Source organism: Emydura macquarii, unplaced genomic scaffold, assembly GCF_026122565.2.
Source record: "Emydura macquarii macquarii isolate MOO-44397 ecotype Brisbane River unplaced genomic scaffold, CSIRO-AGI_Emac_v2 contig_3114, whole genome shotgun sequence".
NCBI classification, from domain to species: domain Eukaryota; kingdom Metazoa; phylum Chordata; order Testudines; family Chelidae; genus Emydura; species Emydura macquarii.
In genome coordinates this window covers 2,123,079-2,150,062 of record NW_027133251.1, presented here as the reverse complement: position 1 = coordinate 2,150,062, position 26,984 = coordinate 2,123,079, and the positions used below count along the sequence as shown (strand labels likewise).

Sequence of the window (26,984 nt, the reverse complement as noted above, 5' to 3'; positions counted from 1 at the left end):
TAAGTTAGCCACTATGCAAATCTTCCTGGGATGCTATTTCCCTTAGTGCCCCAATAAACCACACTCTGCCATCATAAAAGCTGGCACGTCACACACTTCCCCCGCTGCAATTCAGGCAGTCTACTCTGAAGCTCCAACACCCTTGCAAGCTGACACCCAGGACAGAGAGTGAAGGGGTATCAAGAGAATCATTGGATGCCAGGCTTGGTGCCTTTGCTACACTCTGGATGAGATAAGATGATCTTGCCCTGGCTTCCAGTGACTATGGTTCAGACTTACTTTCCTTTATGTGTACAGTGTCATTAGACTTGTACTTTTAAAAAAAGATCTAGCCAGGCCTAAGCCAGGCTCTGCAGATAAAGTAGTAGCTTATCTCATAAATATTTTTAATAGTTTTAATTACAAGTAGTCCTCACTCCAGGTAACGTAACCAACACAAAGTACTTGCATACACACAGCCCCTGGACTTTCACAGAAAGCCTGGCAGCAACCACTCTATAAGAAAGGAATCCTACCTCACAGCAAAGTAGGGGGCATATGGCTGAGTTAGCCTACACAGGGGAAGAGAATAATTTGGAGTAAATACAATAAAAAGGGATTTAAAAAAAACCCTTCATATAAAGGATCAAGGAATTTAAAGCAAAAACTGGTTCAAAAAAAGATGTACAAAACTGTTGAAGACCAACGGAAAAAACTGCCAAAAAATAACTTGCATTTAAACCAGAAATCAATGTCATCACACAATTTCTTTGTTAAAAAAGGAAAGACAGTGGAAATCAGTGTAAAGATGGGCATTTGGGAAGAGTTATCATTAGCTCCACAGACCAGCGTAATTCCCATGGAGTCCTGATGGAAGGGGGCCTCCTGCCACAAAGAGTTTCGTTCCAGACGAGTCGTAGCAGTGGGTGTAAACAGCATTTGCGAAGAAGTTAATGTCAGAAAAGTAATTCCTCCAGGTTTCATCATGATTCTGTTAAAGGAAAGTTCAGATCAATATCACTGAAAATGAGCCAAAGACAAGACCTTGTTTCACAAAAGCAAAATTAAGTTTCCGTAGCCTAAAAAGTAGTTTTCTGCATTAACAATCCCTGGGGTTTAGGCAGATAGGCTAGAACTGGGAGATACTAAGGACTCCCTGCAGCCTGTTTGATGGCGCAAGCTTCCTCAGAAAGAATACTGGGAGGGAGGGGAGGAAAATAAGGTTGGAAATCCCATTTATAAATCACTCAGACTTAATTTAATAACTAGAACTGAGAGAGTCATGCTAAATTTATTACTTTGTACTGATATTGAATAATTTAAATTATGGCAGCACCTAAGAACCTCAATCAAGCATCAGGGTTCCCCCACCCCCGCACAGTTTGAAAAGGGAAGATGTGCTAACCAAACAGGAGCAAGTCTGAAAAATCTATACAATTCCACTAATACTGTGTACTTCTGGTCTCCTAAATGATCAGGTTCGATGTACATTCTATTAAGCAACAGAATAGCCTACTGTACACAGTGTGTATGCTGCATGTAAGGGTATAATACAGTTGGAGTATAATGTATTATTTGACAAGTATAAAACAGAGATGGCATTTTTTCTAATGCAGTAGTTTATGTGTAGACTTGTTTCAATTTTTTGATGTCAGCTCTTACCTTGATCCCTCCTGAATGCAGGTATCTAACAGAGGCCTCCAAGACTAAGTCTACCACAACCACATAAGATCTACTTTAACTATGTGTAACTAACAGTACTGTACCAATGCTTGACATCAAGAGCTACTTCTGAGATCTCAATGAGAACTACAAAATAGCAATGTATGAAGTTTGTCCCTTCAGTAGCAGTTATGCAAAAGTTTTGCTAGGAGAATATTTTGTCAATATTGAGTCATTCAAAACTGTCTCATTGTATTTTGCTTAAGCTTTCAAAAAAAGAATACCTGTAAATGAGTGACAGTTATGAGCAACTGAAAAATAGGAGTTAGAATTGACATTTGAATTCAGACTTACTAGTATGTGCTTTAATTCTTTGCACCACCCTTTCCTTCTGCCTGGTCTAAGACAGTAAATTCTTCAGGTAGAGAATGTACCCTTATTTTTAAAGAGTACTTAGATTTACAGTGCAATACAATACATTGAAAATATAAAGTGCCATTCCCTAAGAATTGCAACAAGTTAGAGAAATGTTCCCCTTAGGTCGTTATTTCTGAGGAAAAGTTAAAGGGATTTCAGTCACTGGGTCAGTGTTTTAATGAAGCTTCTTTGACATGTATAATTCTCAAAACTGTAGAATTAACTTGTCTTCAAGTCCTGTAGCATCCCTATATAAAAAGGCTTCAACAGCTACAAGCTACTCACAAGCCAGCCTTTCCCAGTCGTCAACTTTAAAATTTCACTTCCTCCTAGTTTCTGTTTTTGTCCACAGCAGGTGTGATTGGGCTTTTCATCCAGGAATCTTTGGGCTCGGATATCATAGAACAACAAGGAGCCCTGCCCTGTTCCCACTGTTATAATGTGCTCATAAAAGCTCACTGACCGAATACCTGTCAAAGAGAAAGGAATGTTACAACCAGATTTAAGAGGCGATGCATGCTCTGGCTATGCAGTGGTAGGTGCTGCTTTAGTTCCCCCCCCCCCGTGTTATAAGAATGTATTAGTAGGCAGGTTATTTCATTTCCCTTTCACTGAAAAACCGCACAAGACGGTTCTATTTATGTTACAAAACAGCAGTTGCTATTGCAAATATCTTTCCCTCTCCTCACAAAGGACCTGATCTAGCTCCCACTATTTATTAATATTGGAGTAGCGCGCCAAAGAGCCCCATTCACAAAGCAGGACACTCTTGTGCCAGACAACATTCAAACAGAACCAAAAGATGGCCCCTGCCTCAAAGAGCTTACAATCCAAGTATAAGACATGAACTACAGAGGTGAGTACGGACAGGGGGAGCACAAGGAAACCATGGAAAGACTTCCTTCATCTCAGTGGGAGCAGGAGCAGGCCCATAAAGACTTTGAGGGTCACCATATGCAAATACACCAAATCACTAGAAAGGAGACTGTCATTTAAGACTGATCTCCCGGTGTTCCAAATGTCTCTTCAGATTAGCAACATTCAAAGATTTTTAAAACCAGTATACACCACGTCGTTTCCATTTTAGCATCTCACTCAACCTCCGCAATGAACACAGGGCTAGGTGTTTTGCTTCCCAGTTCTCACATGCTGCACAAAGTTGGACAGTCTGGGAACACAGGATGATGCTTCAATCCAAACAAAGCATTTTACTTGACGTTTCATGACATTAAATTAGATTATATGAAAGGGATGTAATTTTGATTTTCAAAAATCTAGGTTTGGGCCCTAAACTAAACAAGTCCTTTAAACTGATCTGCTTTGGGGAGAGAATTTACCCAAGCAAAAGTACGTAGCATTACTTTATTATTAAGGTCCAGTCAGTCATCACTTCACTATTTGCTGTAAAAAGAATTTGTTTTGTATTTCCACAAAGAAACCCAATAAATCACTGAGGAACAAAAACCACACAGCTTCTGCTATCTTCTTAGTATGATACAAGAAGCTTATGAAGCATGTTAGTCTGTTTAAAATAAGAGAAAATTAAACATTCAAAATGGAAGTAAAAGTTGTGCGTAAATAATATGTCCCGCTCCCATCCAGCTATGACAAACTACAGTTTAAATTTAATTCATCCTAACAAAATGGGATTAAAAACAGTCAGTTAAGTATAGTCAGTAAGAGATCAGTCACTTGGGCTAGAAAAAAGCATGAGGGGTGCCCTTTTATTTCTGTTACTCTGAAACTGCTCTTACAGAGCAATCTATAGGAGCGCTCACACAAGGAGATTAGGTGGTGATGAATACATAGGACTCCAAACCAATTCCTGCATTTTATAGCTTTTATTAATAAAACTTTGGATCCTTCTCTAAGCACAGGCTAATTAGCACATCACTGATTCTCCCAGTTTATTAGGACGATGTTTTAGAGCACATTTTGGAAAATGGCACTTCAAATTGGTCCATAAGGGGCTGAAAGTAACTAGGATTCATCATAAATATTAAACCAGAAGCACTAAACTAAAACTGCACCTGGAGCTGATGAGAAATCAAAAGAAGCTCTCATGTGCCCATCGCTATACTATGCGGGTGCCTTAGTAATATTCTGCACTCCTATAATACTGTGGTGCTTGAAGTACATTATGAACATCAATGAACTGTGTCTCAGCACTCCTGTAAGACAAGGACATTTCTGTATTTTACAACTTGGGAGGCAGACACAGCTGTGACTTTTACCCAAGGTCATACCATTCTGTTTTAGATTCAGTAAGAGCATCAAGTGTTGCAGTGAAAAACACAGAAATGTCAACTCAGGTCTTGACAATTAAGAGTCTTTCAGAACAATATTTAAATATCAAATTCTTTCATTGCTGTGATTCACTCATGTCACAATGAAGTTTCAAAACATTAGAGTGCATCTGTAGTGTGTTGAATATGCTAACTGAACATTCAGCAGCAAAGAGCTGTTGGCCAATATTTTCAAGCTTGGGTGTCTAAAATTAAACCCATATTTAGACTGGGAATCAACTACATAAAAATGGCCTATTTTCGAAGGTGTTATGTATCCATAAATCCCACTGAAGTTAATGGGGGCTACAGATGTTCAGCATCTTTGAAAATAAGGCTGCTATTCCAGGTGCCTAAATATGGATTTAGGCATTAATTTTCAAACCTAGGTACCTAAAGTTTTCTTCACTGTGTATAACACAAAACAAGACAGAAGTTTTCAGTTAAGACAATTTACATTTGGCTCAACTTATATTTTTGTAAGAACAACCGTTTATAAAATTTAACAGTAGAAACGTTTCCTTCATGGTTTTAAAATTCCAGTGAAAATATTCTCTTGCAGCGTTGAAGCTCAAGATTGTAGTATAGGGTATATGAAGGTGCTAAATTGCTATTCATTCATAGCACACACAAATGCAAGAAGTAAACAGAGCACTAACAGTTACTGAAAAATCAATATATTTGTAATCTACTGTGTTATTAGTAACTGTAAAAAAGTTTACAACTTATACTCTTAAGGGATAGTATCCCTTTAAATGTGACAATGTCTAAATAGAAAATATTTAATTAGGCCTAATTAAAGAGCTAAATGATTGCCTCTCCCCCCTAGCTTCATAGACTCTGTTTTAATCTGTTTTGTTTGGGGAATATTGGTGCGAAGTTTAAGTTTACATATATTACTACTGATCTGGGTAGTTCATAGGAAAAGCCTTGATATTCACTAACTGACTGTATTTTATTGCAGCCCTGACTGTTATCTTTGTGGAAAGATCAACAATTTGAAACTTCACTTCAGCGTTTCCTTACCACTGCCTCGTTCTCTGGAACAGACGGATTTAACGTTGTGGGAAGGTTGCCTTGGATCCAGAAAGGAGACATGTGCCTGAGATCCTACTGCATACACTGACCACTCCTGACCATAGGCCAGACACACATTCTCCCTGCAGTATGGCAACTTGGTGGAAAGTAGCTGGAAATAAATGGAGAAAGACGTTAACTCTGGAAAACATATGGTGGAGGAGGGATGCAAGTGACTGAACAAAATCTAAACATCCTTGAAACCATATCTGAGGAAACTACACTCAAGCAATAACATGGAACTGGAAGATCTTCCTGAAGAAGGGAACCATTTGTTCTATAGAACCAAGACTTGAAGGAGAGGGAGAGAAGGTAATGCCACTGGATCAAAGGAGAAAAGTTGAAAATTGCAGCTCCTGGAGAGCAGGGAAGGGAGGGAGATAGGCATTTAGCCCTTATTTGTACTGGTTTAACTAAAGTCTGTTTTTAAACAGGTTTAGTTAAATTGATGCAACTCCCTGTGTAGAGACTCTTGCTTCAGTTTTGTTTAAATCTGCTCTTTATTGACTTAAGCTAAATTGAAGTAAGCCTAGTTTAAGCCAAAGTAAGGATCAATAACAGTTTGCACCAGCCTACACCATCTTGAAATTACATCTTGCGGCCATATCTACACTACAGAGTCTATTTTGGCATAGCTCCTTACTGTAGATGCAGCACACACCAACAGGAAGAGGAGTTCAGCCAGCACAGCAGTGCCACCTCCCTGAACGGCTTTAGCTATGTCAACAGAAGTACTTTGTCAGCATAACTGCATTTACATTGAGGATTTTGCCAGCACAGCTTTGTTGGCTAGGATTTTCCCACACTTCTAGCCAACATAGCTACACTAGTATAAGTTTTACATGTAGACCAGGCCTAAGCTAAACCAGCGCAACTTCCTCGTGTTGATAAACCCTTAGTATAACTAACATTAGAACAAGACAAGTGAAAGCCCCTCGTTTGTCCAAGATCAGTAAGGAATTGGAAGCTTCCCTCCCTCAAGTCAAGAGGGAAATGAGTACTCACATGTCCAGTGCTCTAACTTCCTAAACACTGCCTTTGTCATGAGACTTTTCAACCTTCAAATCAAGGTTTTGGGCAAGGCGTCTTGAAGACACTGCTGGAGTCTATTCAGACACATTCTAGGGAAACTGACGTAGAGTAGGATGCATCCTGAATTGGTAGGTTAACCACTGAAATTTAGTATAAACACAAGAGAAAGGCAACCTTTGATAGCGTATGCTCTGCTTTCCAAAGATGAAAGTACCCATCCAGGGACACAGCTCCTAGTTCCTAGAAGAAAGAAAAGTTAGCTTCCATATGATATACATTCTTACAATAAGTTTAGCAGCTGCTTTGCACTTAAAAGGCTACTTTAGTGATCTGAGTTGAACATATAGATGAATTCTACTGGGAACTGTTGCTGAATTTGTACAAGGTAAGCCTTAATTGTGCACTGATTTCAGCGGAACTCAACAGCATGAAAGGTACTGTGGGGAAGGACCAGAAGTGAAATGGTGAGCCTACAGCCAAACGGTAGCTTAGCCAGTATAAGAACCGTGTCAGATCAAGAGATCAACCCTTAGAAAATGCATTACAGGATAGCACTGGCAATTCTCAGCACCAGCACCTAATGCAATGTGTGGCAACAACTACTAAGTAAGATTGCATGCATGTATTTTAACAAAACCACAAGCCCTGCATCACAACAGAGAGAGTGTTTTAGAAACCATATCCTCCTCCTTCCTACCCATTGGTATTAATGCAGATGTGAACATAACATGTTTGGCAAGATAGTTTCACATTTTTACAGTTTGACAAACATCAAAAACAAGCTCTGCCAACAAAAAATGTTGAATTGTCTAATGTCGTGTCTTAGGAGTCAAATCAGTTGAATGTTCACTAGCTGGCTACTGATAGACATAAACTGATAAGTAACAATGCTATTGATAAGCACACGGTGAGGGAATTTCTGTACCAGTTAAGAGCCAGGAAGGATTACCACCAGCGAGCAGGGTCCAAACCAGGCTAATATTTTGCCTGTTGTGTTTATTGTGTTGACAGACACACTGTATAGGCCAAAGAGCTTAAAACCAAAAAATCCACAGGAAAATTGTTCCTTTTAGAAGTACATTTTGTGTTTGCGCCAGTCCCTGTCTATTTGCTGATGGCAGACACAAAAGAAGCAGACAAAGAACATGATCAGAAAAAGGGAAGACAAAAGAATCAGCAAGCAAAATATACTGCAAATACAGGCTTGCTGTTAGTTTACTGAAATGATCCCAGTCTAATTTTGCATCCAATTTTACAGACTGAAAGGTTACCAATTTCACTCCTCTCAGGTTCTCTGTTTTATATCTTACTGACCTTGTTCTTATTGTTGAATGCCAGTGCTCGGACTTTGCAATTGTCTGGATTGGTGTTCTCCTTGGGGATGTCTTTCAGTGCCCTGTGTGTTATGTGAGCATACACAGGGACTCGAGAGAGGTTGTGCCTGGCATCACTTTTACTCAGCACATCTTCCGTCACCTCCCAGAGACCCATTGAGCCATCCCTGGAACCTGAATAGAAAGGACATAGAAACATGTGTTAGCACACTCAATTTCCCTATTGAAGACAACTTCAGTCAAGCAACACAGGGCCTTAAGAAGGGAAGAATAACAGTGCTATTATAGCTATTTTATAGCTTCTCCCTACCTTGGGAGAGATGCTTTATGTGGCTCGAAAGCTTCTCTCTCTCGCCAACAGAAGCTGGTCCAATAAAAGATATCTCACCCACCTTGTCTCTCTAATATTGTGGGACCAACACAGCTACAACTACACTGCATACAACTAAAATAACATCAGGGCTGGAAGTGAACCATTCAAAACAGTACATGTTTGCTGATGTTTTAAAGGAAGTCACACCACGGAAATGGTAGACGTCACTAGCTAAGCACCAAAGTTTAAGTGCTAAACCAGCTTTTCACAGCAATAGCCTCCTCTGCAGGCACAGAAAGTCCAAACGAAGAAAATATTCTATTCATTCAAAGTTGAAAATCAACTGGAAGTAGAAAAAGCAGGAAAATTTGTCTCTCTCTTCCAGTCTAGGGATGACATCTACTAGTTTTAAAAGTTTGAATGACAGCTTAAGTAACTTAAGACACTGTTGTCTCATGTTCAAGAGACTTTAGGTGAGTAGGAACTTAAGCTCCAATCACTTTCACTTAGGCAGATTTGAAAATTTTTCCAGGCTGACCTGAAATAATTAGTTTAATTCACTGACTACAGTTAATCCCTCTGTTCCTTTAATAAATCATTTAGTTGTAAATGTGAAACATGTTTTGATAAGAGAAATTCATGTTTCCAAAACATTTAAGGTTGTTTTGTTTCATAAAAGTAAGTTTTATATGCTGTTGTGCATTTAATTAAATTCCTGTTACCATCCTAATGTAGCTTGCCACAAATCATGAGAAAAAAGTTAATTACCTAACAAACAGAAAATGGTGAATAATGTATTGCTTAACACACTAAAAGTGCATAATTAAGAATCTGAAAATATTAAGCTATACAACTGCTTAAATAAATGTATTACGTCATAGCGTAATCTTCTAAGTAGCAAAAAGATATATGAAATCTAGTGTAAAGGCTCTATTGAGTTGGCAATCAACATGTTTTAAGGATTATGTCAATCAATGAGAATGCACCTTTCTTTAGAAAATAAGTACAAATGAAAAGGTTGATTAAAATTTATTATTTAAACAGAGGCTTTCCACTTGATAATTTAAATAATTATTTAAATAGCTGATTTAAAGTCACCTGACTGAAATTAGGCCACGCTAATACCGGAGGAGCACACTGAGTACAGGGTCTGGGAGCAAGAAACTGAGTTCTTATTCCCAGCCCTGAGACCCAATCCCTCTGGGCCTTGGACAACTCACTTCCATCTGGGCCTAAATTTTGCCATCTGTACCTCCACTTCTTTGCCCATACAATATGGATAACGTCTGCACAGCATTCACGTATAGGGCCCTGTGTAATTTTTTAAGAAAATTCATGACAGCATTAGTAACAAAGTATGGAATTTCACAGTTTGCGTGGAATGAAGTTTACAAGTAAATTCAATAAATCCATTCCGTTCTTGAAATTGATGAGCAAAGATAATTTTTTGTTTACCTTGTAGATGTTTTCCTTTAAAAAAAAAAATTAGAAGATCGTGCTTGGGGGAGCATTATCATGATTTCTGCATTCTCTGTGAATTCATGATCTACACAGGGCTCTGTTCATGTGCGGTCAATTTAGTGTCCCTTTGAAGCTTGAAAAGGCTAAGTATTAGCACTCCTCGAAATTACAGACTTTGGCATACTTTTTTTTAAAAGTATTTTAAGTATTTTAAGTATAAAATGGATTCTGAGTCATCAGGACATGGCAGTACCCTGGCATGACATCATTGGCTCAACATATTTTGTCTTTTACAGTCAAATAAATCCAATCAGCTCCCACTAATGCTCACTACTGACAATCACAACAAAGGGTTTCCCAGTAACATTTTGCCATACAAGTGTCCTACCACACAATTAATTTATATGGTCATGGCTTTTAATGGAGCATAATCTTGTTTGCTATGGGGATTTAAAATTCAATAGCACCCCCATTCATTTCTAAACACCCTGATACGCTTTTTAAAGAAGCTGTTCTTTTTATTACTACTAGCAGAGAAATGTGTCACAGTATCTCATTAAACTGGTTAGCCCTGAAGCCAGAGGGAGAATTTCATTTGTCACCCTAGGCTTATAAATATCATCTAGAGAATTTTTCATCCTATTAGAAGCACTTACCAAGGAAGAGCCTATTGTTTGCCTATAATGACCAACTTATTCTTCCTTCAGTCAAGGCTGCTTTAGATAAAAAGAGGTTTAGTTTTAAGTCTATGAACTCCTTGAATAAGTTACTCTACCCGCTTGGGTGGAGGTTAACCATTGCCTACATCTAAACACCAGCAAGAAAAAGTGACATGGAAAGTCAACTCTCCAGCCTTCTCTGCACTCTCTGGAGAAGAATACAAAAGCGCTCTCCGAGCGTCCATGTGAGACATCAGAGGCTAGCAGGCCTCTAACCCCAAGACAGTGGCTGGCAATCTGACCTGACCTGCAGTGGAACCAGTAGTTTCTCTCCTCAGCGAATCAGGTTTAACCTGCCACCCAGAATGTGGCATGAAATTTTGCCGTCAGTTTCTCAACCTACACAGAAGCATGTGGTAACTCCTCCCCCAACTTTATTTCAAATATTTCTGATTCTTAACTTTAATGGCAAAATATAGTTAGTTTCATATTGTAGGGGTTTTTTAATTCTCCTTCTGCATCATTTTGTCCTTGGCATTTTCTGCACTAGGACTCACAGGTAAACAAGTTTTCTGGAACACAACTTGGCAAGCTGACTAAAATTTTAAATATAGTATTTATGTTTGGATTTATTATTTGTTGCTATAGTGACGTGTCCAGACTGCAGAACCTGTACGCCCCATGGACACATGCCAAAGAGCAAACCTGAAGTGTCACATGATATAAGCAATGTGGCAGGCTCTCTTACCCTGAATGCACAACAATGAAGCTATTTGGGGTTAACAAACAGTAAAACAATCAGCCTTCATATACTAGGTTTCTTGTTGCTCTGGTGTTCCCTTCTCTCCCCCCCAAACATTCTCACCAATATCTGTTCTTTTCTCCAATTTCACTAGCTTGCTTTTATTGAGACACTTCCCATTGTGTGGACACACTTTCCCCCATCCCCTCAATCTAGGCTCACTGAAGGCTGAAACTAATATTAAAGGAAAGCTACAATCAGCCGTAAACTAGAAAAGTGTGAAAGCAGGGCCAGTCCCCCTGTAAGACCAATGCTGTTCAGAGCTGACCCAAGATTGAAAATAAGTGACTTTTAAAAGGGCCATTGAGGCTTCAGGTGGTTTTCAATGGAGATGTGCCCACAGCCGAGTTCAAATCTCCCTCTCTACATACAGAGGGATGGTATCCAATACCTAACAATTACAACGAGATTTATTAAACGGTATGAAACCTTACCAACTGAAGAATCTAAACAACACTGTTCAGTGCTGAAGAGAACATGTTCCTGGAGATTTCATACCTCCTACACAAGAGTTGTTTCACTTTATGCAGTTTTCCAGTGGCCTCCCAATGATTATTTCTACAATAAGCATGGATATGCAGAAACGTTCCCTTGTGGAATACATTCTCTTCCGGATGCACACTAAGAACTGTGTTAGGGGGATTTCACTCAGTATAACTACATGGGTGGGGGGTTTGGGTTGTTTTTTTTTTTTTTAAAGCATGGTTTTATTATGTCATTGCATGTAAAGACATTTGCTGTCTCTAAAGAGTTTAGCTACAGAACTGGTAGAGATCACCCACATTAAATTACACACACATCATTAGGCCCCAACTACACTTCAAGTTTAATCATGTTAGTTCATGGCTGTCTGTCACATGGCCTGAGGTGCTCATGTTCTAACAAGGCTTTTTGTTTGTAGCCTGGCCAGTACAGCAGTTCTACAGCCACGTTATACCATCCTCACCACAAACAAGATGCATTAGAAAAAGGACAATCCTAGTTATACCAGACATCTTGGTGATAGCATGATTATATTTCAAGTGTAGATTGTGCCTTTGATTGACATGTTTTAAATTGGAAGCATCATGAAAAAATAGTGCTCCATTGTTCCTCCACTAAATACATCTTCCTGATATTCTCATCACCTTGTCAGACAACACATACATACACAACAGCACTTTGCAGTCTTTCCTTAAGACACAGACATTAAACAACCACTCTACAGAAGTCTGACATGAAGATAAACTTACCAGAAACAGCCATAGTATCACTGATCCATGCAATAGAAAATATCCAGTCTTTGTGTCCATCCTGAAAAGATAAAAAGGAGACACCAGCCTGTCAGATTTATCAGTGTGTTTATTTTACATACCAAATGCTAGCAAATGTACAGCTAGGTCCAGTTTACCTTGAACAGGGAGTTTGGTTTTTTGTATAGCAATGAAAAGAAAGGTCTATTTAAAAAATAGACAATTGTAATAGCAACACCACAAACCTGCAAATTTTAGTTTAGTACCTAAAATTACTTTTAACTCACTTTTTGAAATAGATTTCAAATAGAGAGTGCCCCTTTAACATCAGTGGTGAGGAAAAAAAGCCTCCCCTGATGAAGACTAAACTTAATTTAATTCCAAAATTTAAGTTTGAAGAATCAAATGTTGCACTTAGATAGGTGCATCCCTTACTTCTGAAAAACAATCACGTTTCCTGTATATCTTCTCTACATACGTCACTATTATTGACGTAACTAATTGTGTTATACATTTTATATGAGGAAGCCATTAAAATAGTTGTGTGTTTACAACCCATGACATACTGCAGCTCTGGAAAAATAGGTCAGGCTGGAAATACAGATGTTCATACACAATCATTACTCATATAGTAAAGCGAGAGAACTCAAAGGATGCAACTGTAGTCTGTTCACAAAGAACCGTGGGCCTGATGCTCTCTTTTGACTTTAATGGGAGTAATTCTGTGTGAGAGGTTGAGTCACAGAAGTATGCAGCTGAGCAGCAAGTGACATCCTATAAACCTTAGGAAGAAGTCAGGCTACCCTGCAGTAAGTTATCACCTAAAACAGCTACCACAGACATTATGACCTCTGCTGCTGTGGCTCATTGATGCTCATGTGAGGGTCCTGCACAAGAACAAAGCTTTCAAGAAGACACGCCTTTTAGCATGGTTTGTGGAAAGGGTCATAAGAATTTTTTTTTTTAAATGGAGCATGGTACAGTTTACATCATATGCAGCCAAGAGCTACAGAATTAGAACTAATCCTCAAAGCCCAATTCTGTCCTCAGAATCCATGTGAAAGTCACACTGGGGTAGGGAAGAACTCATTGACTCCCACAGGATCATCTCCCCAGTTTCATTTCTAAACATTTTTTATGATGAACTGCCTAGTTTGTGCCTCGGTTTATTGTGTGTGAAATTTTAGTTTTACATTAGCAACTCACAATGTTGCTAATTTCTAAATGAAGGGTAACTCTTGTAAAGTAGCCTCCAAAGTGGGTCTATTGGGGGGGAATGTGGCTTACAAAGAAGCTCTTTCTACAGTGAAGCCTTTGCAAGAAGATTGCTTATTAGAGACAGAATCAATAACCCAGCATTACTGGGGTAGACTCATCCCTTGCGCTGTCTGCCTGTTCACTCTTCCAGACTAAAAAGAATATTTTTAAAGATGTGCACAGACCACATCAAACAGAGATGTGTGTCTAGATCTGCAGTTCATTCACCCTGACAACGTCAACTCTGCATAAAGTGAAATTTCAGACCTTGGACGCTTCACAGTAGTACCTACTGAGTGATTTTACACCTTTCCCAAATATGTTCACTTACATCTCCCACACAGACGGGATCAAGTGTAGGCAGACGATAAATCGCAAGGCTGTTTGGATTGTCTCCTCCTGTAGCCAAGAGTGTCCTTGAAGGGTTCAGCTCAATTGCATGAATACCACAGCCCTGCTGGTTTACCATACCAGGTTCTCGATCTTTCAGAATAGGAATCTTCGTAATTTGACCAGTCTGGACATCTACCACAAACAGCTGAAAGACAGAAGTACAGGAAGTTGCAGAAACAGAGCCATCAAACTAAATTCACACCCTAAGTTTGAAGAGAAACAAAATGGTAGGTCACTTGATCCACTCTTGATCCAAGTTATGGCGTTGTCGGTTCTCACAATGGTGCTTAAATTCAAAGCTAAGCCACAAAAATTTAAGTTCAAAGAAATGCCACAAGTGTGATTGAAAGGGACAGAGCTACGTTAAAATCAGTTGCTAAAAAGTTAACCTCTTAGGTGTTACCTGTAAGAACAGAAGCCCAACACTCAGACAGAAGTATTAAGTTGATCGTTCCTTTAACTCCAAACACAGGACACTTAGGATATGCCTACACTGCAATCAGACACCCACAGCTGGCCCGTACCAAATGACTTGAGCTCACAAGGGTCAGGCTAAAGGGTTGTTTAATTGCAATCTAGACTTTCAGGCTTGGGCTGCAGCCTGAGACTCATCTATACCACAATTAAACAGCCCCTTAGCCCGAGCCCTGCCAGCCAGAATCAGCTGACATGGGCCAGCTAGTGGTGTCTAATTGCAGTGTAGACATAACCTTAGTATCAAGGCTTTTAAGAAGCTGAAATAATAAAATGGGAAAATGTTCTGAAATTATCTCTTTCTTTGCCAGAGACACTTCTATATTGGGGACAGCATAGCAGTTACTGGTGCTTACAATTTATATTTACGTATCATTTCTTTGTCAGCTGGCACAGAAAATAGTCATTCTTTTCCATTCTTCCAATAACCATCAAATATAAACAGTGAGTTAAACCAACAACATGTAATACAATTGTAGATCTTACAGTTACTACCCCACACACCTGCACAACTCTGTAAGCCAGAAAAATCCAACTCATTCTGTGGAGAGGGTTGAATTCCACTTTTAGTGATGATATGAGAGTCTAGGACTGATTACTACTTTCAATTCACAACAGAGCTCCCACTGTTATCAATGGGAGTTTTGCAAAGAAGTCAGAGTAGAACACAGCCTCTACAGAATATCTGAACATCACTATTTGTTCAGTACCTTACTGTCGCATGCAGCGCCACACTCCTTAGGACTATGACTATTTCTTCCCTATCCCCCATTTTTGTTTTCCTCCCTCTTGTTTGTGTCCTTTCTTCCAGGAGAAACTCCAAGTTCCTACCCTACTCTTTATTTCAGCCATCAGCAAATAAATAAATAGTGCTCCTACGTGCAAGTGTCATCACTAGCACCTAGCTGGATTAATGTGGGACAAGTTCATTCACTCCACTCAGAATAATTGAGTCAGAATGCCTGCAGACTCGGGAAAACAGCATTGCACTGGTTACACCTGGTTCATGTTTGGAAGGTTTTCTTCACAGCTATGTGGGTTAGAAACGTCTTTAAAAAATAAAACCTTAGATTCTGTAGAATCTGAATATGCCACATGCACATTGATATATCATACAGGCTGCATCAGGCACCCAGGGCAGGCATTTGACACTGTAGATCAAAGTCTAAAAAACTGACACTAATGCAAAAGCATTAAGGCCCCACCAATATCTACAAGAGGGTTGAGAAGCTAGAGAGACACACAAAAGGAGACTTGAAGAAACAACATCAAGATTCAGTGACATCCAATCCCTTGGTTTTGATTATATTTGGTCTTCCATCCTCAATAGCATTCACACACAGCAAGCAATCAAACGAACAATTTAAGTTTCAATTTGTTGCTCATGCTATGAACCTATGACAGTACTCTACCCTCCTTCTGTGCCAGTCTATTCTGTCAGTCCTGTTCTATGTTTCTGTTTCTCTTTCTACCTCCTCAACAGAAGGCAAATTAAAACCCTTACTTCTACTGCAAGCCACTGTTTTCTTAAATTGCACTGCAATTATAATAAAGATACTTAGTGGTGTTAAGAATTTGGACATAAATCTTAAGATTGTAAACTCTTACAGGCATGGACTGTTTCAGTGAAGTGCCCAGCACATTTCTGGATGATCTAAAAATAATTATGGAAAAGAATAAAATAACCAGAATAGCCTGATTTTACCATAGTAACCAAGACCATCGCAGGGGGGCAGGCGTGACAAAGAGGAAGCAGTGGCCAATGTTCAGTTTGCACAATTGACTGCTGACAGGTCTTGCTGGTTTCATTACATTTGCTCATGATATAGTCAGAATCACAGAAGTTTAGGACTGGAAGGAACCAACAGGAAGCTAAATGCAACCACTGACAAGTCTATTGAACTGCCTTTAACGCAGCCAGTAAGACATGCTCTGCTGTCAAACAGTGCAAGAGGCACGAAGGCAAACAATCATGTTCCTATCTATTATCAATGCATGCATTCAAAAGTGTGAAATATTTGGTTGCTTTAAATTCAATAGTTTTTTTAAAACCTAGCATGTTATGGCATCAAATGGCTACACTATCCAACCCTAATAGTTTTCCCCTCCTCCTCTTTCATTTCAAGTGAGAATGAGAACACCTCCCTCCATCATTTGGATGGAACTTTCACTCTGGTCTGGGGCTCAAGAACCACAACTCATGTGCAAGCTTATGCTGACATACTAAGCACTGAACAGCTGCTATACCTGAATGGTTAGTTATGTATATTTGTTGCTTTATTTTTTTAACATCTTGCATAAATGTATTAACTAGCAGCAGAGTGATTTGTATCAATTGTCAGTATGCAGTAACTTGGCATCCAAGCTTTAACCAGACAAAAGAATGCTTTGCAACCTACCAGGAACCAGAGGATCGCACCTAATTTGTATCAAATGGAGCAGACTCAAGCTTTCCAGTGGGGAACAATCTTACACTAACACGAAAACAGACTGGATCACCCAACAGATCTTTCCCATCTCTAGTTTCTATGATGCTTCATCTCTGATTCGGAGGTATAGGCTGTGATGTCTACACTGCTCAAGAATCAAGAAGAGAATGCCGGAGTCAATCCTGCATGTTGGCAGGGGGTTAGACTAGATCAGAGGTTCTCAAATTGCGAGATGGACCCCCCTGGAGGGCAGGGAATATATTCAGTGGACGGGATGAGACAATTTAGGGGGAAAAAAACCTTACTGTACACTTTTTATCCACAGCATAACTAGCAAAGCTGATTCCTCCCGACGTATCAGGTCCTCAGATGATGCTATGTATTTGATTCTAGGTGGCACTGGGCATTTTGACGGATTTCTTTTACGCTTATACGAAGTCATTGCCTTCTGTAGGTTAATCCATTTGCTACGATATGGTGTGCACATTTAATTTTAGGCATCGACCACAATCAGTTTTGCTTTTGCTCTTATTACAATGAATCATTGGCTCTGTCTGAATCAATGCATTACTGTTTTTAATATTTAGTGAGAGATGCATGTCGATTTTTTTGTTAACTGGTATATGTAGTTGTGTGATGGGGGGTATAAACTATTACAGACACAAAGGGGGGGGGGCACAATCAAGTAAGTTTGAGAACCACTGGACAAGATGACCCTTGCAGTCCCTTCTAACCCTATGATTCTAATATAGGACACAGAATGCTGGGACTTATATTTGCCACAGTCATACCCCCTTTAGGTTATAGATAAGGGTAGCCATGGCAACATTTGACCCACCCAACTGTACCTTCTTTGATTACTAACTTTATGCATACTTCATAATTTGTATTATAGTAGCAACTAGAAGCCCCAGCAGCAAACAGGGTTCCATTGTACACATACATGCAGGAGAGTTCCTGCCTCACAGAGCTTACAATCGAACTAGACCATACCAAGGATTTTTTCTCTACTTTACAGTGGGAGAATTGAGGCAGACAGCAATTAATTAAGTTGCTTGAAGGTCACACAGTAAGCCTTTGGCAGAGACAGAAATTGAACCCAGATTTCCAAAGACACAGGTTAGTGCTTTTATCACAGTCCATCCTTTCTCTCTTAATGAAGTACTTAAATCAGTTTGCAACTTCTTCTGTCAGTTCCATTTTGGTTCTTTACCTGCTTTCAGAGACAGCAATAAGGAAAGCCAAACTCACCAGCACATGAAACACAGCCGCATGATTTGCATGCTCAATTTTATCTTTTGTAACTAGAAACGTTTGGCTTGGTAAAGCAAGGTCTTCACGCAACAGCATTTCTTTGTCTGCAACACGACAATTTTGAACACTCCATTTGATAAATTCCAGGGAACACTCTATGCATCAATCGGCAGAACTATTGATTTTGATGAAAATTGAAAGATGGGGAAGTTTGATTTCCACTGGTGCGAGAGGACTACGAAGCTGAGAGTGCCCGTTTCGTGCTGAAGATCTCTCCCTGGCAAACTGCTGCTGCGCATGTATCACAGGTAAGTGATTAATATGCTGCTCTCATTGCTTAAGCAGGCTGAACTATACACCAAATAAGATGTGTGACTGTCTAGTTAGTGTATTTTCAATAAACAATCATAAGTAGGCACAAACTTAAATTTATACAATACCAGGGTTATGCATGCACATTGACTTCTTATTTTTCACTCAAGGAAAGATGCTGATTATACTCATTTGGCACAGCAATTTTCAGTCTCTTGTAGGAAGTAACATTGCTACCTCCGTATAAACGAAAATTTAGTTTGGTTATTCATGTCAGCATTTGAGTTTATTGTTGACCATGGCTGCCTTGCTGAAAAGTAAGGTCACAGAGAGCTGACAGTAAGTTTGTCAAACTGGAATGGAAAGTGGTTTACAGTGAGATTATGCATTAGCCTTCACTCTTTAAGCATGTAATATTTCTTTATGAAAAGGTCAAGCTCTCAAACTGGTAGAGCTCCCTCACAGAAGAGATTGGAATACGCATAAATCTCAGTACCTCCAGCATAAAATCCACTTATCAGTGTTGCAGTATTGGTGCTTCTTAAGGGACAGATATAAAAAGAGAGTACCGGCCTTATGAATCCGTTCATGGAAAACAATCCATGCATAAGGGGCAGTGTAGAACAGGAAGATTTGTTTGAGAAGCTAACAAATAGGCAGAAAGAAGCTGCTATCAGTTTTATACCATGTGATGGGCATAATAAGAACCTAGACAGAAATGATGACAGCAGGACATAAGTCTGCTTGCCAACTCAAACACTAGCTCACAGTACCAAAGACCAAATGTCACATTACACCGAGATGGTGTCCCTAAGGCAGTCAGCAATTTAAATTACAAACTGTTTTCAGGTTGGGGTGATGCCTGTTAATAAGAGAAAAGTGTTATGGTTCTATTAGCTCCTTGCAGAAGCCCAGCTTGTCAGTTTCTCATGCGCCTCTCCCATTGGGTTTAATTGCAAGAGGCTGGCAAGATAGTTCATATTTTTTAACAGATTGCAAAGGATGCAGAGGATAGAGATTGTGCCTACCGACGGCATCAATTTTGACACCCCATCACATATCTGTGGAGAAATTCCAAAACAGAATTTGAAGAAAAATATTAATGCAAATGGCTGCCATCATACAGCAGGTGGCAGAAGAGCAGCTGCTTATAGGGTACAAAAATGGTCACCTCTCTATTTATCAACATGCAACTGAAAGAACAGGGAACGGAAGCCTTGGACAACAGGCCTGCTCTAGAAGCTCATTTGCACCAAGTCAGATTTAATCTGTTCAGGAGGCTGCATCTTCAGGGTTACAAACTCCAAATGCTGGCTTGCAAGAGAAAAGACTGAAACCCTGATGCCAGAGATGAACACTCTTCTCCTATACTCTCCATTGCAGACACATAGGGTATGTCAATACTGCAATTCAACATCCAAGGCTGGCCTGTGTCAGCTGACTCTGGCTCACAGGACTCAGGCTATGGGGCTGTTTAATTGCAGTGTAGATGTTCAGGACCCTGCGAGGGGAGGAAGATCTCAACTGGAATGTCTACGCTGCAAATAAATAGCCCTGTAGCCCAAGTCCCGCAAGCCCGAGTCAGCTGAGATGGACCAGCCATGGGTGTTTAACTGCAGTGAAGACATAACCTAAGAGTAAGAGTGGAAAGTAAAATGGCTTGCAAAGCAAATGCTAAACCATCTTTTCCCTCTGGAACTATCAGAGCCTGCATCCATACAAGGGGGGAGAACTACCATGTACACTATCTAGTAGCAAAGCATTGCAGTATCAGAAGCCCGTTGTATTCCTCATGATTGTCTTGTCATTTAAGAGAGAAGATAAAGTGCTCTAATGCTTGCTCATCACCTGATCAACTCCTCTGGCACAAACCAGGACTGATCATGTGGGACTAGGCTGCTGATCTCCTTAAGTGCAAAGAACCTCTTATTGGGACCAGTGCTGAGGTAGGGCTCTCTGCACAGGCTACAAATATTCAAACACAAACAAGAGCTGGTGACTTGCAGCAGGATTGCTGAGGCTCTGAGCACAACATAACCACCACTGAGCTGGGAGAATGGGTGTCTAATGAGCATCTAGCAAGCAAACCACTCATCCCTTTGAGAAGTTTCTCCATAGAGTTTGTTTGCAATCGTATCCATACCCCCTCCTCTGCCTCAACACATGGTACTAATCATTTGTATTTAACCAATGTGCCTTAAAACATCCTTTGACAGACATGTAAAAGGATCTCAGTTTGGGAGTGAGAAGCAGTTGCTAGCTGTATTTGATTATGTTCACTGCAGCAGCACCTACAGACCCCAATCAAGAGACAGGGCCTGTGATAGAACATATCCCTGTGTTCACATCCTATATACTACGGTAATAATTTTATACAAATTGTGCCTTGTGAGGTGTCATTTGAAAACTCAATTTCTTGGTCATTATTGTTCTGGTAAAATGAGTGGCATACTATGTGAAGTTATAAGATATCCCCACTGGGTGCTATTAACACATGTTCCAAACCCCACAGCCCTGCCCAAATAGAAGTTGGCAAACAGGTCTGTTCTAAACAAAGGAATGTGTGCTCTGCTTCATTTGCATTTAAGCAGCAAACAGTCATCAGGCAGAAAGAAAGCTCAAACAGGTGAGAAAAAAGCAGCAGGGAACATCCTTCCACAAAGACTTGTTGTCTCCTGGTGCCCAGCTGGAAATATTTTTCAAGAGGTGGACTGAAACTATACAAAGAAAGGACAAATATCCCAAGGGACACCCCCTCCCCCCCCTCTGCCCATGGCATTCACTGCACCTGAAGCAATAAAGGAAGCATTCGTTGGACTCTGAGGGAGGGGTCCTGACCTATAGGGTTTGGTCAGTAAGACTGCTGAAAGCACGTGGTAAGCAATTTTGCTTGAATCTGACAGTTTGTTCATTGGATATCCGCAAATGGCTTATCTTTATTTTTTTGGTAACCATTTCTGATTTTTATGCCTCATTACTTATACGTACTTAAAATCTCTCTTTATAGCTAATAAACTTGTTTTATTGTTTTATCTGATCCAATGAGTTTAAACTGAAGTGCCTGAGTAACTCCATTTGGGGTGACAAGCTGTGTGCCTGTTATTCTTTTAAAGAAATAGCAGACCTAATATAACTTGTATTGTCCAGAAAAGGGCTGGGCAGTACAGGACATACATTTCTGCTGGCAAATCCAAGAGGGGAGTGTGCTGGGGTCACCCTGCAGTATAACCAAGGCTGGTTGGAGCCAGAGTAACTCAAGTGTGGCTGAGAGGCTCCAGATAAACATAGACATGGTGTGGCTTGCATACTAGAAGGCTGTTTGCGAGCAGCCCAGGTGGCAGCTACTTCCACAAGGCACCCGAGGTTGCAGGGCAGTGGTGAGTTGATAGCTATATTTGGTTGTGTGTACAGCAGTGGCACTTACATACTCCAATCAAGGGACAGGGCCCTACGGTGCTAGTCACTGTACAATCAGGACAAAATAAGAACTCACCTCAGAGAAGTCACAATCTATTGTGTGAGAGAGTTTTAGTGGAGACCTAGATACTAGGATAGGACCCCTTTGTCATATATATTAGTAACAATTACAAAATAGAAGCCAAATTTTACTTTGATACTTGCCAATTGTGAAATCCACGATACTTAGGACAATGATCAAGCTCTTATATATGCAAGAGCATGTACAGGGTTATTTAAAGGAAAAGATTAACGACTCAGAGAATCAGAGAAGAAGTTACTTCTATATCTGATAGAAACTGTAGTAACGGATAGTTGGTCTATATTCCTTACAACATTGCAATGCATATGGTTGGTCACTTCATAAGCAGATTCATCAAAAACAAAAGCCACACCTAACATTGTGTCAATATATTTTCAGTTTATGATGAAAAAGTAATTTTAATTTTATTATGATACAGCCATAGGCAGCTTACATAGCAAATGAAAGCTTTAACATGACACCAACAGCGTTTTGCATTAAAGTAAATACTATGAACTAAATTCTTTACGCTAAGATAAACTACATGCAACTCAATTGAAGTCAATTAATTACTCCAGATTTTCCCCCAGTATAGCACAATTTGGCCCATTGTGGGGGAATCAGTTAACTTTCCTATTGTTAGTGCACTTGACTAATGCAGGGAAGACTTTCTACCCGATTTTCTAAATAAACATGTGGTTTAAAACCCTGTTAAACACGTACCATAAAGTGGCCAAGATAGACCAGCTGTAAGAAACTTCATTTTTGCATTTCCTTAAGGTCTCAGTTATGAAGAAGCAATGTTGCCTTCTATCTCTTACTTTTTCTCTTTTAATAAAGGATACTGCCTGTGCTTTGTATTGACATTTAAATAACCCTCATTAGTCTCTGGAATTTACATGTGATTGAGGTGAGGGCATAACCTCACCTTTACTCCTATGCTTTTACACCTATGCTTTAACCACTTTTACTCCTATGCTTTAGCAATGGGTTTCCACAAGGCTGTGTTAACAAGGCAGCAGCCCATTTCTATCTTCATAATGTACAGATAAAATGAATGAATTAATCAATCAAAAATTGCTGTAACCCTGTAAGATCTGCAATTCTTATGCAAGAAAAAAGCAAGATTTTCTAAGAATTTGTTTTGTTTCACTAAGTCTCCCTCATGTAAACTGTTCCAGCAGCAGTCCCAGAGCAAGAAAAATGTACAAGCAGAAAGGGCAAAGCATTGTTAGTTTAAATAAACCTTGAGCAGAGCCTATATAGCTATTTTAGTTTATATAGTATGGCACTAGTTCTCATTAAGAGATACTACATGCCAAGTTTTCTAAATTCAGCCACTTTTGTTGTACATGGTTATACTTTTTTAAAAAAAGAATTCAGTGAGAAAATACCATTTCTACCTCTTTATAACTCAACAGCTAAATGCATTTCTTCACATTTTGCAAAATGTTTAAACCAAAAAGCCAACGTTAAATCAACTTCTCATATACCATGTAGTCTAGGTGACCTGCATGCTGTGACAAACATTTATCAGTTTGTTCCAGCACATAACTAACTCTCTTTTCGTGAGGTCCCTCAACTTAGCGTAAGGCCAACATTTATTTCTCAATGAAGCTTCATGGAGCTTGATATGTGCAGTCCTGGCCCCAATTTAGTCAATGGAATTTTGCAATGATTTCAATGGAGCCAGGATTTCATCCAACAGGAATAGAAATGTTAATGTTTTTATTTACATGAAACATTTTACTTTAATAGTCTCTGCAGTATTTGAAATACAAACACTGCAGCAATAAGAACCTGAAAACCTTTAACTTCACCAGAAACAAGTGAAATTAACTAATCTAGTTCAAGCGCCCAAATAGAGTGAAGCTGACAAACGTAAAGCAAAATGGAAAAAATGGATTTTTAAAATTGAGTTTAGCAGTTTAGGACCATAAAGTTGAGAAAATTTTGCATTTCAGTATATGATTTTTATCTTTACAGTGCCCCTTAAAAGTCACCTACACAATATGGTACACAGAGACCAACACATACAAGAATGAGTAATGAGAAATGAAAATAGAGCCTTAATAGCAACTGGCCTACAGTTCTATAGCTACCTTCCACAAAAGCAAATAATGATCAAATCTTGCCATCCTCATGACAAAAATCAAGACTCAACTGTGCCATAAAGAGGCTGGATCTATACATAGGCCATGCATTTGGTTTTATGTCAGTTTGCCTGATGCTCCATTATCACAGATATGAGTGCTGTATAAATACCTAATTTAGACAGAGAGTGGCATGTGATTTGACCAAACCAGATACAATCAAATTACATTCTACTTTCAGGTTTTTGCTAATATCTTCCCCAACAACCTATATAATGTGTCTATGATATGCAACATCAGGAAAAAAAAAAAGTTAGTTGTAATTACCAGAAGAAACAAAACAAGTAAGTCATACTTACTGTATTGCATTTTGTCCCACATACCACTTGTCGGTGGTTCAACCACTGAGATGCAAAAACTTTATTAAGGGTCCCAAGATGAAATTCTCTCTCTTTCAGAAGACTGGGAAGTTGCTGGGCTGCATATCCATGCAACAAGCGATAGTAGCTGGATTCATTCTGCATCCGGACCTCTCTGCCTTTCAGATAGTACACCAGAGACTTTTTTACTGGGGGGAGTCTTTTCCTTTTGTGAGCAGAGTGATCCCAGCCATACTGTGAATGAGAATCAAAATCAATGCTGTAATCACTATATATTTTAAACAACTTATGGTTCTGTATTAAGGAGGAAGTTATCAATAAACAAATGAAATATTGTGACCAGCCCTAAAATACTATACAAGTGGGTTAAACCCATTTCAGCATAAACTTCAGCAGTATTAAGGATTTTAAAGTGCATGTTCGTCAGACAACTATCACTGCAGCGATGTTGTAAAGAAATTCTGACTGCAGTGTGCTGCTGTTGAAATGAAATTTAAAAGATGCCTATGAGCAACAGGAAATCCCAAAGCACTTTCAAAGAGGCTGATCAGGGACGCTTTTAGCTCACAGGTCTAATGATGTGAATTTTGACTGCAAGGGGAGGAGTGGGGGGTCCAGCAAATATCTCCCCTATTCAAACACAAAGGAGGAGCGTTTTTTAAAATGCACAGCCGGGCTCAGTACCGACCTGGATGGTAACCCTAGCGCCAAAGCACCTCCTCCCGCTCCGTTTACAATCGCTACGGAGCATCTAGCACTACTGGCTGGTCAGTGACTGAAGGGGCGAATGGGGTGGGTGTATCGGGACACAGCCGAGCGAGGTTCCTAGAGGGGAACAGCAGCAGCAGCGCCCGCCGGCCGCCGCCCCAGGGCCCGGAGTGCGAGGCGGTTACGGGCTTCGAACGATCGAAGCCCAACACGGGCCAGCCCGAGCCCCGCTCCGGAGCCGCTGTGATGGGGGGACGGGACCCCCCCCTTTCCTCCCCCCCCCGGCACCCTGCCCGGGCGCTGCTCCCCGGGGGGACCGCCCTGCCAGCTGACACCACGGGGGCCCCCCGCCCGCCAGCGCGGTCAGCAAAGTCCGGCACTCCCCCGCAGCAGGCCAGCCCGGGGCGAGGGCAGGTGCCGGGCGAGGCAGGGCCCACGCCGGGACGGACAACACCCCCCAACCGAGCGAACGGCAGGAGCCCGGCCCGGACAGAGCTGGCCCGGCCCCTCAGTTCCCCGTCTTGCTGGGCCTGACCCGCTGGGTCGATTAGCAACCAGCCCCCGGTACCTGCCCCCCCCCCGGTCCCTAGCGAGTCCCCCCTCGAGCCTCCACCGGCCGGGGACGGGAGGACCCGGCCCCTCAGCACGCCCCACCATCTCATCCCCTTTCCCCTAAAGCCGGGACCCCGCCACCCCTGCCCCAGGCGTCCGTTACTGCGCTCTCTGCACCCCCCTGCCCCTCCCCCACCACCCTTGGCTCCCCCTGCCCCTCCCCCACTACCTGTCCCCCGGACCCAGCTCTCTCCGCGCAGCGCCCCCCGCTTCCTGTGGGGGAGGGGGGCTCGATTACCTGCTCCTCAGGCAGAGCCGCTGACCTTACAGGGCCCCTCCCCCCTTGTTACCTTCCCCCCCGCAGCCCTCCCGCGTCCCCCCCCCGTTACCTGCTCCCCGCGCAGCCCTCCGGGCGCCGCCGCAGTGGCAGCCGCCGCTTTCCGCTTCCTGCTAACTGTTTTCCTGGCCATAGTAGGCGAGAGAGACACCGAGGCCCCGGCCCGGGCCCCACATGGAGCAGGAGGGGGAGGCGGCCGCCAAGGGACAGGGCATATAAGTGCGGGGAGCCGCCGGGCCCGGTCACTCTCACCGCCCACAGGGCCCCAGCCGGCCGGGGGCTTCACGGCATTTTACGGCCCCCCCCCTCCGGATAACAACTTTCCGGCAGCTTTCCCGTCGCGTGGTTTCCTAGCGACCGCCGAGGCCGCGCCCTGCGTGGTTGCTAGGGGAACGGGGGCGGGCGGGAACGACTCCAGGCCCGCCCCGGCCCGGCAGGCCGGGCGGTGGTTGGCCGGCGAGGGCGAGCGCGCGGCCCGTCGTGCTGACGGCCCGCAGCAGGAAAGTCAGGGCGTGGCCTGCCCCTCTGCCCACGTGATCTCCCTGTGTCGTCTTCTGCTCCGGAGCGCTGCGTGAGTGACCCTCGTCTGCCCCAGTTACCCCCCAGCCTGACCCTGTTTTGCTGCCCCTCCCCCCAGCCTGACCCTCTTTTGCTGCCCCTCCCCCCCCCCGGTGCAACCCTCCCGTCTATTCCCAGCGTGATCTTCCCATCTGCCCCCCCCGGCACTCTCCCCTCTGACCCTGGAGTCCCTCCCTCCATAGGAGAGGGAGATGCACCAAGACGTAATGGGGTCGTCGTCTTAAGTGGCAAACCCCAATGCTGCAGACCCAGGTTGACGTACAGGTCCAACACTCCCAGACTGCCCGCCCTTTGCAGTCCATAGAGAAATCCATGGCAGCAGCTCCCATTGCCTCTAAACATGCCACCTGGTATCCCAGTCCCCATCTTTATTCCTACTTCCCCAGGGCACAGCGAGGAAAAGCACAGCTTCACATACACCAGCCAGGGTTCTCACAGGTCGGAGTCGGGGTAGCGCCCAGGGACTACGTTTGTGGACTGAAATG

At 41.7% G+C, this 26,984-nt stretch overlaps 1 protein-coding gene across 1 annotated transcript; it reads right to left on the bottom strand.

The window, feature by feature from the left end:
• Positions 1–381: 381 nt before the first annotated feature.
• Positions 382–26,217, bottom strand: DCAF12 (DDB1 and CUL4 associated factor 12). The gene is made up of 9 exons (XM_067530838.1): positions 25,973–26,217; positions 24,303–24,557; positions 13,842–14,048; positions 12,254–12,314; positions 7,767–7,960; positions 6,627–6,692; positions 5,370–5,532; positions 2,344–2,528; positions 382–970 (listed from the first exon to the last, which is right to left on the bottom strand). Exons 1-9 carry the CDS (start codon positions 26,051–26,053, stop codon positions 812–814), a joined length of 1,371 nt encoding a protein of 456 aa, XP_067386939.1. The 5' UTR covers positions 26,054–26,217; the 3' UTR covers positions 382–811.
• Between the last annotated feature and the right edge of the window lie 767 nt (positions 26,218–26,984).